This window comes from Dromiciops gliroides, chromosome 3, assembly GCF_019393635.1.
Source record: "Dromiciops gliroides isolate mDroGli1 chromosome 3, mDroGli1.pri, whole genome shotgun sequence".
Lineage (NCBI taxonomy): Eukaryota > Metazoa > Chordata > Mammalia > Microbiotheria > Microbiotheriidae > Dromiciops > Dromiciops gliroides.
Window position 1 is genome coordinate 269,852,804 of NC_057863.1, and position 16,436 is coordinate 269,869,239.

At 36.2% G+C, this 16,436-nt stretch overlaps 1 protein-coding gene across 5 annotated transcripts in view; it reads right to left on the minus strand.

Moving 5' to 3' along the window:
- Positions 1–16,436, minus strand: part of ITSN1 (intersectin 1) — a 300,395-nt gene that overhangs the window by 214,156 nt on the left and 69,803 nt on the right. For all 5 annotated transcript variants that reach the window (XM_043990543.1, XM_043990544.1, XM_043990542.1 and 2 more), the window contains exons 5-9: positions 15,569–15,729; positions 8,015–8,194; positions 5,594–5,687; positions 4,283–4,383; positions 808–871 (exon numbers count right to left, since the gene is read on the minus strand). In XM_043990543.1, coding sequence (XP_043846478.1) covers positions 808–871; positions 4,283–4,383; positions 5,594–5,687; positions 8,015–8,194; positions 15,569–15,729 — 600 coding nt within the window. The remainder of the gene's footprint in view (positions 1–807; positions 872–4,282; positions 4,384–5,593; positions 5,688–8,014; positions 8,195–15,568; positions 15,730–16,436) is intronic.

A 16,436-nucleotide genomic window follows, 5' to 3' on the forward strand; every position in this document is an offset into this window, starting at 1 on the left:
CTAGCACTGCTTTAGCTAAGGCAGGCAAGGAGGCAAGAAAAACACTGCCTTCCCTGCATTTGTATTTGTATTGTATGTTTTTGTTTGTTTGTTTTTTGTTTTTTTGGTGGGGCAATGAGGGTTAAGTGACTTGCCCAGGGTCACACAGCTAGTAAGTGTCAAGTGTCTGAGGCTGGACTGGAACTCAGGTACTCCTGAATCCAGGGCCGGTGCTTTACCACTGTGCCATCTAGCTGCCCCTGTATTTTATGTTTTAACATTATATTTGGTAGAAGAATGATTCTATAATATTCTTATATTCCTTTGGAGTGTCAGCAAAAATATTGTAATATAATTCTAAAAGTACCTGCCTACAAAGCCTGGATGGAGCCTGGTGGCTTCAGCAGCTTTCCAAAGCCAGCTAAAAGTCCCTATATATGTTAAGAAGTAGCTCATGCTTCTGAGGCTTGGGTATGTAATGGCTATATTACCATTCATACTATCAAGAAGCAGGTGAATGGAATTTGACACAAAATAGAACACACCAAATTAGGGTCCACTGGAGGAAAGACATGATATATATAATTGACCTATTCAACACATAAGCTCATATGATAGATTCTATTTCCATGTACAAGTCACCACAGGAACTATATATTTTAGTCATCCCCAACACTGAAATCTGACTGAAGAATAAGATGAGGATAAGAAATCAAAAACAGTATTTGAAGTTCAGCACATTCAATCTCTCTCTAAACCTAACAAAAAGGTTCATCTAAAATACTTAGGAGAGTATGTCTGAGAATAAAAACACTTTGAATTTCTTACCATATTGTAGCCAGCTGAGTCTGGGGTAAACTTGATTGCATAAGAATAGTTCTTGCTTGGGGACCTAACAGATACCAGGAAGAAGTTAACAGGATGAATCAGTAGTTAGTGACTTTAGGCAAAAATCAGTGTTCTTTATCTTAATACTGTTCACTCTTGCATATTTGAATCAATTATAATTGTAATATATATACTGAGAAACAGAACAGAATCAAATATCAGTAAAATGGAAGAACTACCAAAGAAGAATGGCAAGACTGGTCCAATCATTTTGGAGCACAATTTGGAGTTATGTTCAAAGGACTATTAAGCTGTGCCTACCCTTTCATCCAAAAATACCACTACGAAAACTGTACCCCAAAGATATCAAAATAAAAATGAAATGGGGGTGCAGCTAGGTGGCACAGTGGATAAGGCACTGGCCCTAGATTCAGGAGAATCTGAGTTCAAATCCACCCTCAGACACTTGACACTTACTAGCTGTGTGACCCTGGGCAAGTCACTTAACCCTCATTGCCCAAACCTCCCCCCCCCAAAAAAAAAGTTAGGCTTATGCTTAAAATGAAATGGGACTATTTATACAAAATATTTGTAGCGGCTCTTTTTGTAGGGGAAAAGAACTGGAAATTAGGGGAATAACCATTAAATGGGGAATGGTTGAATAAGTTATGGCATGTGGTTGTGATGGGATACTATTGTGCTATAAGAAATGACAAAGGGGATGGTTTCAGAAAAACCTGTATGACTTGATGCAAAGTGAAGTGAGCAGAACCAGAAGAACATTGTATACAGTGATACAATACCACAGTAATCCACAGTTCCAAAGGACTCATGTGAAAAAGTGCTATCCTCTTCCAAAGAGAACTGATGAACTCTAAATGTGTGACTAATGTGTTAATAGATTTTAGATAACTTACAGGTATAATGGACATTGTATTTTTTGACTTCTGAATGGTTGGGGCAGGGGCTGGTGGCAAAGAGAAATTCAATACTAAAAATAAAATTTTCTTTTTAAAGCAAAGAGTCTATCACAGTAGTGCAAATGGGTAAAAATACTAGAGGTAGTGTCACTATTAAGAAAGAAAGGAGATCAGAATTAAGACATGTTATGGAGGTAGGACATGAAAGGACTTGGTAGCTTATGAGACCTACAAAGTAAGAGAAAAGAAAAAGTCAAAGGAGGATATTTTGAATATGGGCTACTGGGTGAACGCATGCTACTAACAGAAATAATGAAGGAAGTTTAAGAGTATTCTTTAAGGGAAAGCTAATAAGCTCAATTTTAGGCATGTTGATAGTGAGATCTATCCATATAGAAATGGCCTACAGGCAGTTGGGGAATTGGATATGGAGCTCAAGAACAAGACCAGGCTAGATATCTAGATTGGGGGGCAGCTAGGTGGCGCAGCGGATAGAGCACCAGCCCTGGAGTCAGGAGTACCTGAGTTCAAATCCAGCCTCAGACACTTAACACTCACTAGCTGTGTGACCCTGGACAAGTCATTTAACCCCAGTTGCCCTGCTTAAAAAAAAAAAAAAAAAGAAAGAAAAAAAAAGATAGATATCTAGATTGGAGAGTTATCTTCCCAGAGATGACAGGTAAAGCTATGGAAAAGATTTAGACTTTGAAGGAAAAGAATGTAGAGAAAAAAGAATCAAGGCCAAAACCCTGAGCTTAAAGGATGAAAAAGATGATGAGGAAACAACAAAGCAGAACAAGAAGGAGCCATTAGACAAATGGTAAAACGAGAACTAAGAACAGAGGGTCTCAAAAAGTAAGGGATATTCAAAAGTCTCATGCTGAAGAGGGTGAGAACTAAAAAAGGCATTGGATGTGATGACTAAGACTAATTGAATAATAAGATTGCCACTTACATATTGTAAAGTCAGAAGGAGACACATACTCACATATACTTTACTTTAGGAAAAGAAACCTATAAGGAATAGCTAACAAAAGCTAGCAAATTGGGGCAGCTAGGTGGAGCAGTGGATAGAGCATCGGCCCTGGAGTCAGGAGTACCTGAGTTCAAATCCGGCCTCAGACACTTAACACTTACTAGCTGTGTGACTCTGGGCAAGTCACTTAACCCCAATTGCCTCATAAAAAAAACAAAAAACAAACAAACAAAAAAAGCTAGAAAATTCATGATTCCTAAGAATTAAAGTTCCTATAAAAATGTTTTCCTCTTGTCAGGATCATGTTAAATTATTTAATAATAGTAAGAATAAACTAAATATGCTTTTACTGGATCACAAGATTTTGGATTTAGAGCTGAACATCCCTTAGAGTTCATTCCAGGAAAAATAGCTCAATTTATAAGTGAGGAAACTGAGGCTTCTGGGGGATTAAAAGATTGGCATATGATCATCCAAATAAGTGGTAGATTTCAGATTTTAACCTAAATTCTCTGATTTCACATACAATGATTTTTCAGTGAACTGTGCGGCTTCTCCATTTAAAAAAATATATTTCCTATCAAAGGAATGCCCATAAATTGGGGAATGGCTAAATAAACTGTGGTATATGATTGTGATGGAATATTAATGTGTTATAGGAAATGACAAACAGGACGATTTCAGAAAGGCCTAATGTATAATGAAGTGAGCAGAACCAGAATGTTGTGCACAGTGAGAGCAATAATGTTCCATGAAGAACTGTGAATGACTTAACTATTCTCAACAATACAATGATTCAAGACGATACCCAAGGACTATTGATGAAGCATACTATCCACCTCCAAAGAAAGAACTGATATTGATTGAACGTGGACTGAAGCATGCAATTTTTCACTTTCATTTTTTGTTCAAGTTTTCTTATACACAATGACTAATATGGTAATGTTTTACATAATTGCACACATATAACCTGTATCTGACTGTTTACTGCCTCAGGGAGGGAGAAGGGTTGGGAGGCAAGAAGGGATAGAATTTGGAACTTAAAACTTTAAATAAAAATGTTTATTGTTATGAAAAAAATCCCTTTATAGTTAATGTTATAATTGGATAATTCTATTTTTCTCTAAGCATTTTTTATAATTGATAAAAATTCTTCTTTGAAAATGTTAAAAGGTTTCTAGGTAGTATTGGTATCCTTCTGTAATCAAAATGAAATAGCTAGCATATGTAAAGCACCTGGAAAACTTTAATAAAGGTTCTGAAAACTTAAAGTTTCCTTTAAAAAAGGGGAAAAAAGGGGAAATATGCTATAGCTATTATTACTATTATTATAAGTCTCACTTCCTCCACTCCCAGGTATACCCAGTAGATAAACAGAAGTGAGGTAGACAGAGAATGAAAGTACTTTCCAAGAACAAGCAAATTAAGAAAAGCACTCCTGCAAAGTTGCTTATTTTTTTATTTTGTTGGAAATTTTTAAAAAGAAATTTTAGTGTTTCCATGATAGATCAAAGGCCTGAAACTTAAAACAGACCACATTTTTCAAAACTGATTTTCATATGTTAACCCATCTGAATACCTGTTAGATGTCCACTCATTGTTTTGTCATGGCTATTGAATAGTTGCCTATATTTCAGTCTTGATGACTGAGGGACAGCCCATTCTGCCACAGGAGAGGCACTAAGAGAAGAATTTTAAAAAGATAAGAATTAGTAGCAAGAATTTGTCTATGATTTCCTTTGCTTAAATTAACTGCCATTTGTTATTTAGTCTCACACCTATTAATTTTCTATTTCAATATGCATATTTACCCCCAAAATCATCTATTCATTTTTGACATAGACATAAATTCAGTCAAAACGGCTGTTCCAACTTACAGACTATTTACTATATGTCGAAGACTAGTCAAAGAGGATAGAAAATTGCTAAAAAGCAAAAGTGATGATATAATGGTTCTTAAACCTATACCATTTCTTTCACTCTAAAAAAAAGGAGTGTCAAACTCTGAACGTTTTAATTTTTCACACACCAAAAATAAAAATATAATTTTATTAAAGTGAAGTGATAAGATGCTGTCATTTTGAGAGGTTTAAATTTCAACCCACGGATATAGATTGTGCCTGAGATTTCAGGTAGGATATTCCTAGCAACTTGGAAAATATCTTTGTAAATTCAACTGTTTCAAATTACAAATAAGTAATAGATATTTTTTCTAATACAATTATAAAATGCTTTACTTTACAATACTTTTAGGCTTTCCCACAAACATATATTCACTCATATTAAGTAATTTCTGAAAAAGTGACAAAAACTTATAATACATTCTTTAAGTGGTGGAAAAACTTACAAGGAGGATTCCAACTGTGAATTCTGCTGCAATGATGTCCTCATTTTACATAAGTTAATATTCTGCTAATTTATACTCTTGCTTTCTCATCAGAAGTTACTTTATCTATGTATTGCACTAACAGAGTACAGGGAGTTACATATGAATAAGGCCCCAGATCACACTTATCAAGTCAAGTGCTGTTCTGCAGCCTAACTAACACTAGTCACAAATTATGAACATTTGTTAGTTTGTGGGGTCAGAGCACATTGTGCCCAACTTCTTACATCTACTACTATATAAACATGAAATAATAATAAGATAGATTTTCTTGTGTGCCTTTCATCATCGTTACTTAACAGGCATACCAACAACCGATGGCAGTACAAAGCTTCTGCAAAGTTCTTTAAGACACTTTGTAAAAGTTATGTTCAACAGATTCTTCTGTAAAATAATGGACACTTGACACTTACTAGCTGTGTGAGCCTGACCCCCCCCCCAAAAGTTCATGAATTTATTTAACCAGGCCACCCATTAGTATAATTGAAAGGCAAAAAAACTTACCTAGCCACATCAAATGATTGTGCCTTCTGTAGTTTTGTATTTAACTGTGAACCTGGACCAGATCTACTAAAAGAAGAACTCTTTGGCAACGTGGCTGCAATAAGAAATACATTGTAGGTGATTTTCCTTAGGTAGTCATGGAATGTTTTTAATACATAGGAAAATTAAGCTCTGTAATCTTCAAATATGAACCAGAAATCATTTTTCATCTCTCTTTGAAAGCACACTCGTAAAACATGACTAAATTACTTCCACTTTTTCTCCTTTGCTCTCCTACCCTTGTAATCCCTGATTCAGTATTTTAAAAGCCTGAAGCAAACAATTATACTTCCTTCCATGAAAGTGCTGCTACCTTGATCATTCAGACTAACATTGTTCAAGTTAGTTATAGAACTATTTAAACTGCTTAAAGAAAAACACAGGCCAGTATTTTATTGACTGAAAACATATGAAGCGGAAGTTAATTATGCAATTTCTCTACATAAATGTGCAATAACAGTAAGTGAACATGGAATGTGATCTGGACCCATTAGTGTGTGATACAAATGATGAGTTTTAGCTCATATCCACTCAGACTGGTTTGTTTTGTAGAGAAAAAAACTGCATTTCATATCTACAGACTGCACACCCCAACCCTATCAGCTGTTTCTAAAATGTGCAGCATTGGTTCCCGGGCAGAAAATTTGCAAACCCATGACTACTACTGGAAAAATAAGTGAAAAGGAATGCTTATTAATGTTGATTCAGTAACAATACCTTTATACAACAAAGTTGAATGAACAAGCATTTCTTAAGCACCTGGCATATTATTCAAGTACTGCATGAAATACTAGGGATACAAAGAAAGGCAAAGGGCAGTCCCTGTTCTCAAAGAGCTCATGGGTCTAATGGAAGAGACAACATGCAAACAATTAAGTACCAAAAATATATACACAGGAAAGTTATCCCAGAGGAAAGGAGCTAAGATTAAGGAGGACTGCTTCTTACAGAAGGTGAGACTTTAGCTGAGCCTTGAAGGAAAATAGGGAAGTCACCAGGAAAGGCAGAAGGTACAAATGAAGAGGGCAAGTATTCTAGCCAGTTAAAATGCTCCATGTTGGGAGATGGAGTGCCATGTGTAAGGAGCGGCAAGAAAGCCAGCATCACTGGATTACATAGGAGGGAATAAAGTATAAGATGCCTGGAAAGGCACAAAGGTGCTAAGCTATAAAGGGCTTTGAAAGTCAAATAGAGGATTTGATATTTAATCCTGGAGGTATATGGACTACTTAGTTGTAATTTAGGGGAACATCAAGACCAGTGTGGTAATTCAGTGACCATATAACATATCTACATTAACAGATTCATTTATTTGGAACTCAAAACTTTAAATAAATGAATGGATGAATGAATGGATAAAGAAGTCAACAGATTCATTTACTAATGTGCTATTGGATTAAAAATATACATATATACACACAGTACGTATGTAAGTACATTTACACACACACACTTTTAAAAAAGATTCTCAAGATTGGCATTATTTCAGTTTATGTCTCCATTTAAGTATTTAAGCATGTATCATCATATGAATTAAACATTTCTACTTATATTTCCATCATAGAAAAATCCTTTTAATGAAGAAGTACAACAAATTCCTTCCATATACTTTCTCATTTGGTAGACAGTTTAGTTTGTCAGTGACAAGGTGAATTCTTCTTAAAGTTTGATAAGAGCAGTTGACAAAGAATAAACCTCTGGATAAAATAGGATAATATATGTAAAGAGTTTTATATACCTTAAATAACAATATACATGCCAGCTATTGTTATTGTCAATAACAATAAAAACTACAATTCATGCTTTAACTGTAGTTTGTTGGTGTTTTTTTTATCAAAACATTACAAGAGATTTGTTTTCAGTGCTACTGGTGTTTACTTCATATCTGTTGATAGTAGTAGACAGCTGCAATTTACTTTGACAAACTTACAGCTCTCTGGCATATTATGTTTTACTTGTATGTGTTTTTAATCTGCTAAAAGAAGAAATTATATGAATCAAAACAAGATTTTTCTTTGGACCCAAATATAATTAAATTATAATCAAGTGAGAGGCAGTCTTGCTTAGTACATGGGAGAGCTGGAGCAGCAACCAGAAAGACCTGGGTTCAAGTCTCCCCTCCAATGTATACTGGTTGTGTGGCCCTGGGAAAGTCACTTAACCTCTTGCTGATATAGGAAAGGCTCTGAGGCAAAAAAGATGCCTACATTCAGTGGTGATGGGAGTTGAGTGTCCTAACTCCCTCCAGTGAAAGCACAAATTCATGCCCTAACTTGAAAAATCAAGTAGCACTGAAAGTTTAATAGAAAGAGCATTCAACGTATGCAAATATTGTAAAACAAGTTGTGAAAAATTAGGCTTAGGTTATAATAGATTACATACCAGGATGAGCAAAAGCAGGCAAAGGTTGTATAACAGAAGGAGCGCCATTAGCCAGGGGAGGAACTGCTGTTGTAGGAACAGAAGATACAAGAGGTGGGGACATTCCTACTACTGGAATTGATGCCATTGGTACTGGAGCAACAGCTGTGAGAGATGGCATGCTGGCAATGCCTCCTATACCTAATGAGCAAAAGAGATTTAAATTAAATCCATGTGAGCCATTTACAACACAAATTCCATTATAACAAGCATAAAACTTTTTTTCCCTATTGTACTACATCATATTTAGGTTTCATATAAATAGAAAAAATACCAGCGTGATTGGTTGTTAAAAGCTGTTCAGTTCAGCAACAAACGTTCAAAAGCAACCATATGCAAGGTTTTGGGAATACAAAGATAAAAATGGCACAGACTTCCCTCTACAGGGCTTATGTTCTCCTTGGTGCATGGTAGATGAAATTTGGCCGTAAGTAAAATATACATTTAGGGACAAGGGGTAGTTGAGAAGGGAGAAAATACTTTTGGTTCCAGGAGATGAGGAAGGGGAAAGGAGGGAAGCTTTCAGAGAAAAGTTAGCAAACATAACTAATCCTTGAAGAAGCTAAGGATTCTGAAAGGCAGAGATGAAAAATGGGCACATTCCAAGCTTCCCAGCAGGACAGAAAATACTAGGGCAAAGAGTCTGAAGACAGCATGTTAGAGGGCAGCTGGCAGTCCAGTTAGCCTGGAGTGTAAAGTGTGTCAAGAGGAGTTTTAACTTCTCTATCCCACTCTCCAAAACTTTTTTCTCCCCAAGCCTCCAAGTGCATCTCCTCCCCTCCCACTCTGAACCGCAGACTTGACCAAAAAAAATCTCCCTCCTCCTCTTGACATGATTCCCATTTCCTCCTTTACTCCAGTCTCAAATGAAGAGGTGGCCCCTTCTACTCACCAGGGTCTATCCCTCTGTAGGCATCCTCGAACTCATCCTTTTCTGTCTTCTGAAGCCAACTGCCTCAACTATTATATTCTTTTCTCTTTAACCTCTAAATGCTCATCTACTGGTTCCTACCCTGCAGCCTACAAGCAGATCCAAGTCTTCCCTATCCTCAAAGGACCCTTACTAGATCCCAATAGCCCTAAGTATCATGTTAGCTCACACTATATCTATTCATCTTTGCTTTGCCACATTCTTTGAAAAAGCTCTCTATGTCTACCTCTACTCCCTCTCCTTTTTCTCTTTCATTCTCTCCATACCAGTCTGACGACTCCTCCCCACCTCCCCTACTGATTCATTATTCGTGCCATATCCATGAACTATGGGTACAGCCTAAAGTTCTGTCTCCGGGGCTTCTCCTTTCTCTAGATACTCTCCTCCCACTGTGACTTTGGCAGCTCAAAAAGAGTTCAATTATCATCTCCATACAGATGACTGCAAAGGACTACATCAACCCACCCACCTACTCTCCAATAGCTTCCTATTGCTTCAAAGATTTAATATAAACTCCAATTGGACATGTAAAACACTTTAGACGCAATTTTAAATATCTGGGAGGTTTTCAGTTATTGTTTGACCGTCAGGTTTGCATCCATATTGAAGACAGCTTTAATGGGTGTAGACAGACAGACACTCCTTTGAATGCCCTAACCTTTCAGTTCTTGAATTGACTTATTTACCATGACCATGATTCTCATTTTTCCACTCCTCTACTTAAGCTACATGCAAAGATGGTCATTCCCATAATCCTGACATTAACCACAAGTGTTCCACTCCCATGTTTATGAACTCCAACATTTCCTTAGTTGATCACAGTCCACCACTTTTGTCACAATTTGTCACGCCTTGTCTCCCTCCCCCTGGCACCTCCAAAGCTTGTTCATTTTTTTTTTTAGTAAGGCAATTGGGGTTAAGTGACTTGCCCAGGGTCACACAGCTAGTAAGTGTTAAGTGTCTGAGGCCAAATTTGAACTCAGGTACTCCTGACTCCAGGGCCGGTGCTCTATCCACTGTGCCACCAAGCTGCCCCAAAAGCTTGTTCATTCTTAAAATGACCTCCAACCCATCTACCCTCAGTTCTCTCCTAGACCATCACCCTGTCCTTACTACATTTTCCTCCTTTCTTCATCCTGACATCCAGTTCAAAGCTATAATAACCTCTTCTCTGAGCCATTTGCCCCTTTATCCTATTGACCATCTTGCCCTGTTAACTCTCAACTTGTATTGTACCCACAATCCACTGCCTACATTTCTACTCATGTGCTATTGAATGAAGCTGGAGAAAACTCTGACAAGACAATTCTGTTATACTTCCCTAATCAATTTACTGTTCTACTTAACCACAGTGGCTTTTCCAAACCTTTTTATCCTTCTTCAAATTTCCCATACCAGCCCCCTTCCACAAACCCACCCCTCCACTCAGAACCCTGCCTCTTATCTCACGAAAAAATTAAAGCTGTTTACCAGGAGGTCCTTCTTCTCCCTCCTCCTCATCTCACCTCATATCACTCAAATGTTGCCAGTCACTATGTCCTCCTTTGTTCTTATCTTACATGAAGAGGTAGTACTTCTTGCCAAGGCTAACCCATCCACATATACAAATGATCCAGTCTTTTCTAACAGATTGTCCCTTCTACTATCCCTTCTCTCTCATTAATCTTTATTCTGTCTATTAACTACTTTCTTATTGCCTATAAACACACCAATGTCTCCTGTGGCCTCAAAAAAATCCTCATTTGATGCCTCCATCCGCTGTCCTCTCTTTTATGGCCAAATTCCTTGAGAAGGCCATGTAAATTTGTTTTTTCCACTCCCTTTCTTTTCACTCTCTTCTTAACTCTCTGCAGTCTGGTTTCTGATCTCATCATTCAACTTAATCTACTCTCTCCATATTAGCAATGATCTCTTAATTGTCAGATCTAATGCACTTTTCTCAATCATGAACTTCCTACATCACCAATCAATCTCTTCTCCTTGATATTCTCTTCTCTATATCTTTGTGATGTTGCTCTTTCCTAGCTGTCCTCTTACCTATCTGACTACTCCTCAGTCTCTTCTCCTGGATCATCATCCAGATCATTTCCACTAACTGCAAGTGTCCTACCCCACCCCTCTTCATTCTGTCCCAGGCCTTCTTCTCTTCACCCTATATACTATTTCAAAGCTTCTTCAACTGTGCATCATGACTCCATATGGGATCATGTAATTGAATGTGGGGTCAAGAAAAATTTGGCAGTAAATGTTTGATTTACCTATTTTATATATTTATATACCTGGGGTCACATAATAATTTTTCAGGAGAAAAGGAATCATGAAGGGAAAAAGTTTAAGAAGCCCTATACTATTTCACTTAAGGATCTCATCAGTTACCAAGGATTCCATTTTCACAGATGATTCTGAGATTGACTTATCTGGAGGGCACCACTATTCTTCCAGTAACCTAGTATTTGCAATCTTAGTGTCATCCTCAACTACTCACTCACTCACACTCTATATCCAATTTGTTGCCAAGTTCTGTAAATTTTACCTCCAAAACATTATTTTCTATGCTACTTCTCTAATTTTATTTACATTTTGCACAGACTAAAAATTATGCGATTGATCAAAAAACAAAGGCTACAGTCTTATTTTCTGAGTAATTTTATATTTTTATAGAAGCTTTTGTTTTCAGATAAGCTTAGTGTATTTTATCAATGAAGAACAGCAACAAAAGTTGTCATTGATAGCAGAGACAAAGCCTACTTAAAAAAAAAACAAAAAAAACCAATGTGTACCTAAATCTGTTTGTAGAAAGTCCATCTATAGTTATTTATTGAAAACTTCCCCTTTTTTGCATTCTGGATGGTTCAGATGCTTGGCAAAGCAAGATGAGCAACAGGATAAGGCAGAAAAGGACATGAGAGAAAAAAAAATAGTGTGGATTCCCCAAAAGATCACAATGGGGAAGAGAGGGAATATAGCCAATGCAGGGATAATGGCTTGGGAAAGATCTGAGGGGTTTAGAGATTGGAGGTCATACTGAGGAAAAAGAACAGGGTTAGGGGTTGCAAAGCAAAGGAGAGCTAGAACGAAAACACATTGTGATCAGAGAAGGGGATTTTAAAGTTTATTAATATGAAAGAAGGGCATGTGTAGCTGATGGCAGTATCAAGGATATTGCCATTTCTATGTGAATCTGAACAGTTTCATAGTATTTCCAACCCTAGATGAGCAGAGTCCAACTTTAACATAAAGTTTAAAGTTAAGAAATAGTTTGGAAACAGAAGCAAATCCCTTTTGAAGAGGGATAGGATGAAAGAAGATAGATAATACAATAAATATCATGGGGAAGGGAATAGGATGGAAGGGAAACAGTTTACAATAGTAATAATGAAAAAGAGAAAAGGGGGGGAAATTGTACAAAAAATATTTATAGCAACTCTTTGTGGTGGCTAAGAATTGAGAATCAAGGAAATGTCCATCAATTGAGGAACGACAAAAGAAGCTGTGGTATATGACTGTAGTGGAATGGTATTGTGTTATAGCAAATGACAAACAGGATGAAACCAGAAAAATCTGGAAAGACTCATGAACTGATGTATAGTGAAGTGAGCAGAGCTGGGAGGACATTGTGCATACTGACAACAGTATTGTTCAATGAGCAATTGTGAATGACTTAACTACTCTCAGCAATGCAATGATCCAAGACAATCCCAAGGGATTAATGATGAACTGATAACAGGAGCACTTGTGGACTGCACATATATAACTTGGTTGCTGTCTTGTGGAGGGGGGAGGAAAGAGAGGGAGGGAGGGAGAAAAATTTGGAACTCTAAGTCTTATGAAAATGAATGTTGAAAACTACCCTTACATGTAAATGGAAAAAATAAAATAAATGCTTGTTGTTGGAAAAAAAAAAGAAAGAAAGAAATAGTCTGGAAAAATAAGCAAACAACATAAAAATAACTTGACCACAAAAAAGCTACTACAGTGGCAGGGAAGACCAAGACACAAAGCCAGGAGAAGACAACAATGTGAAAACAGCTAGAAACAAAACTTCAAAGAAAAATACCAATTGAACCCAAGCCCAACGAGAATTCCTGGGAGAGAGGTAAGAGTGGTAGAGGAAAAATTGGGGAAAGAAATGAGAGTGATACAAAAAAATTTATGAAAATAGAATTAACGGGGGCGGCTAGGTGGCGCAGTGGATAAAGCACAGGCCCAGGATTCAGGAGTACCTGAGTTCAAATCCGGCCTTGGACACTTGACACTTACCAGCTGTGTGACCCTGGGCAAGTCACTTAACCCCCATTGCCCCACAAAAAAAAAAATAGAATTAACAAGCTTAATAAAAAGATATGCATACACATAAATAACACCTTAAAAAAATAGAATTGCCCTAATAAAAGAGGCACAAAAAAATTCATGAAGAAAAGAACTCCTTAAAAATGTAGAATTAGCCAAATGGAAAATAAAGTACAAAGGCTCATTGGAGAAAATAATTCCTCAAAAATTAGATCTTGGACACCTAGAAGCTAATGATGACATGAGACATCAAGAAGCAATAAAATTAAGTAAAAGAAAATGTAAAATATCTAACTGAAAAACAACTAACCTGGAAAATAGATCAAGGAGAGATAATTTGAGAATTATTGGACAGCCTGAAAGTCTTGATCAAAGAAAGTACCTAAAAATCATCAATAGCATTACTTAGTAATTAAAATAGAAAATGAAAGAATCCATCAATTACCTCCTGAACGAAATCCCAAAAAGAAAACTCCCAAGAATGTCATAGCCAAATTCCAGGGCTCTCAGGTCAAAGAAAAAATGCTTCCAGCAAACAGAAAGAAATTACTCAAATATTGTGGAGCCATTGTCGGGATCACACAAGATTTAGCAACTTCTATGTTAAAGGAGTAGGGGCTTGGAATATGATATGCTGGGAAGGCAAAGGAGACAGTGTCTTTGATAAAGACCTCAGTTCAGTAGAACCAAGAGAACATTGTACACAGTATCAACAACACTGTGTGATAATCAACTGTGATAGACTTAACTATTCTCAGCAAAACAATGCCAAAAGACTTATGGTGGAAAATGCTCTCCATACTCAGAAAAAGCACTATGGAATCTGAATGCAGATTGAAGTATACTACTTTCTCTACTGTTGTTGCTTTTTTGTTATTGTTCTTATTTATCCTATCTTGTGTGTTTTTTCTTTTGTTCTGATTTCTCTTACAACATGACTAATATGGAAATATGTTTAAAAAAAGATAAAGGCCTCATTTCTCAAATATATGTTGTATATAGAACTGAGTCAAATTTATAATAATAAGCCATTCCCCAACTGATAAACAGTCAAAGGATAAAAATGGGCAGTTTTCTGAAGAAGAAATCAAAGTTATCTATAGTCACGAAAAAATGCTCTAAATCACTATGGATTAGAGAAATGAAAATTAAAACAACTCTGAGGTACCATCTCATATATATCAGAAATGACAAATGCTGGAAGGGAAAAGGGGAAAATAGATATTCTAATAAACTGTTAGAGGAGTGGTGAACCAGTCCAACCATTCTGGAGAACAATTTGGAACTAGATCCAAAGGGCTAAAAAACTGTGCATACTCTTTGACTCAGCAATACCACCACCAAGTAAGTCTATATCATAAAGAGATCAATGAAAAAGGAAAAGTACAAAAATACCTATAGCTCTTTTTGTGGTGTCAAAGAATTAGAAATTGAGGGGATGCTCATAAAAATATAACAAGCCCTGTATGAATGCAAAGTGAAGTCAAAAGAACCAGGAAAACGTTGTGTACAGTAAAAGCAATGTAATGATGATCAACTGTGAAACACTTGGCTACTCAAATTAATTCAATAGTCTAAGACAATTCCAAAGGGCTCATGATGAAAAAGATGCTATATAACTCCAGAGAGAGAATTGATGAAATGAGTGCAAAAAGAAGTATAATTTTTTTCACTTTCTTTATTTTTCTCACTTTTTTTGGAAAGATGGCTGATATGGAAATGTTTTGCATGATTTCATATGTATAATTAATATCATCTTGCTTGCTTTCTCAGTTGATGGGGAAAGAGGTGGGAGGGAATTTGGAACTCGAAATTTTAAAAAGAAAAGAATGTTAAAAATAAATAATAAACTTTAAAAAACAAAGAATAAAAGCAAATATGTTGCAAACTAGCATGAACCTGCAAATCATAAAATATGGTATTCCTACAATGCTTCAATTATCAGAGGTGCTAGTATGATCATCAGGAGGATTAAAGATGCTACAGAATAAGAAGTAAAAAGGGAGTGCATGACATATGAAGGTCAAGAGTTCAATGAAATAAACAGACATCTATGAAAGTCATATCAAAAGAAAGCTCCTTCTCTACAAATGTATTTGTTTTTGTTATAGTATGAATATACTTTTGAATTGCTTGTGACACTACCCATGATAGAACCATTTTTTTCAAGAGCAGATAAAATATCCCCTGAATGACCATACTACATTCAAGAGAAAACAAGGATATACTTTTTGTTTCAAAACATTTTTTTAAAAACAGAAATAAATTAAAAATTAAGCCATCTTCACACTTACCAAATGTGGGTGCACCAGAAATAGCAACAGGTTGCTGTTTCATGACAGGAGGAAGTGCAGCGGGAAGCTGATAACCTTGTAGCTTCAGTTTGATAAGTTTCATTGCTATAGAAAATTCTATCTGATCCATTCTCCCATCATTGTTCATATCAGCTAGTGCCCTGCAATTTAATGCCATGAACCTTTTTAAGAACTATAACCTTAAAGAATCTTTTTAAAGCACTAACAACAGAACCCCCAAATCCCTTAACACTTGGCAAAGTACCCCAAACCTCCAAATTGTAAAATCCAATGTCATTCATTAGTTAACTTAGAAATGGCTTATTTCAATCTGTAGTACTGTAAATGTCACTTTTTTAAAAAACTAATTTTAACTCTTCTTGATTAAGTTGTGTTTACAAAATGTTAAAATATACAACCTTTGAATATTGTTATTTTATCATCATTTTTCAAAATTTTTTTTTAAACTAAAAGTAAAAACAAAAAACAACACATCAGTCCAACTATAAGAATTTGTACTTTAGGCATTACAAAGAACTTAAATATAGTCAATGTATCCTAGAGAAATTTAGCAAAAACTGTACAAACTCCCTGCAGGGTTCTGCAAACCTCACCACAGGGACACTACTTTTTAAATGACAAGTTGAAGCTCCCACAGCTAGTGCAGTTAACTTCTCTTTAGACTTTAGGCTTTTGTGTCTTAACAACACAGCAACTATGCTGTTGCAAATGCTACTATAACATAAATTGTCCAAGTACAGCAAGAAAATGGGGTTTCATATAAAATATCCTTTTTTTTCAAAGACTAAGGAACAAAAGGGAGCACCTGCAGAGATTGAGAAAACAGTACAGTGGTTGTCACTAGTTT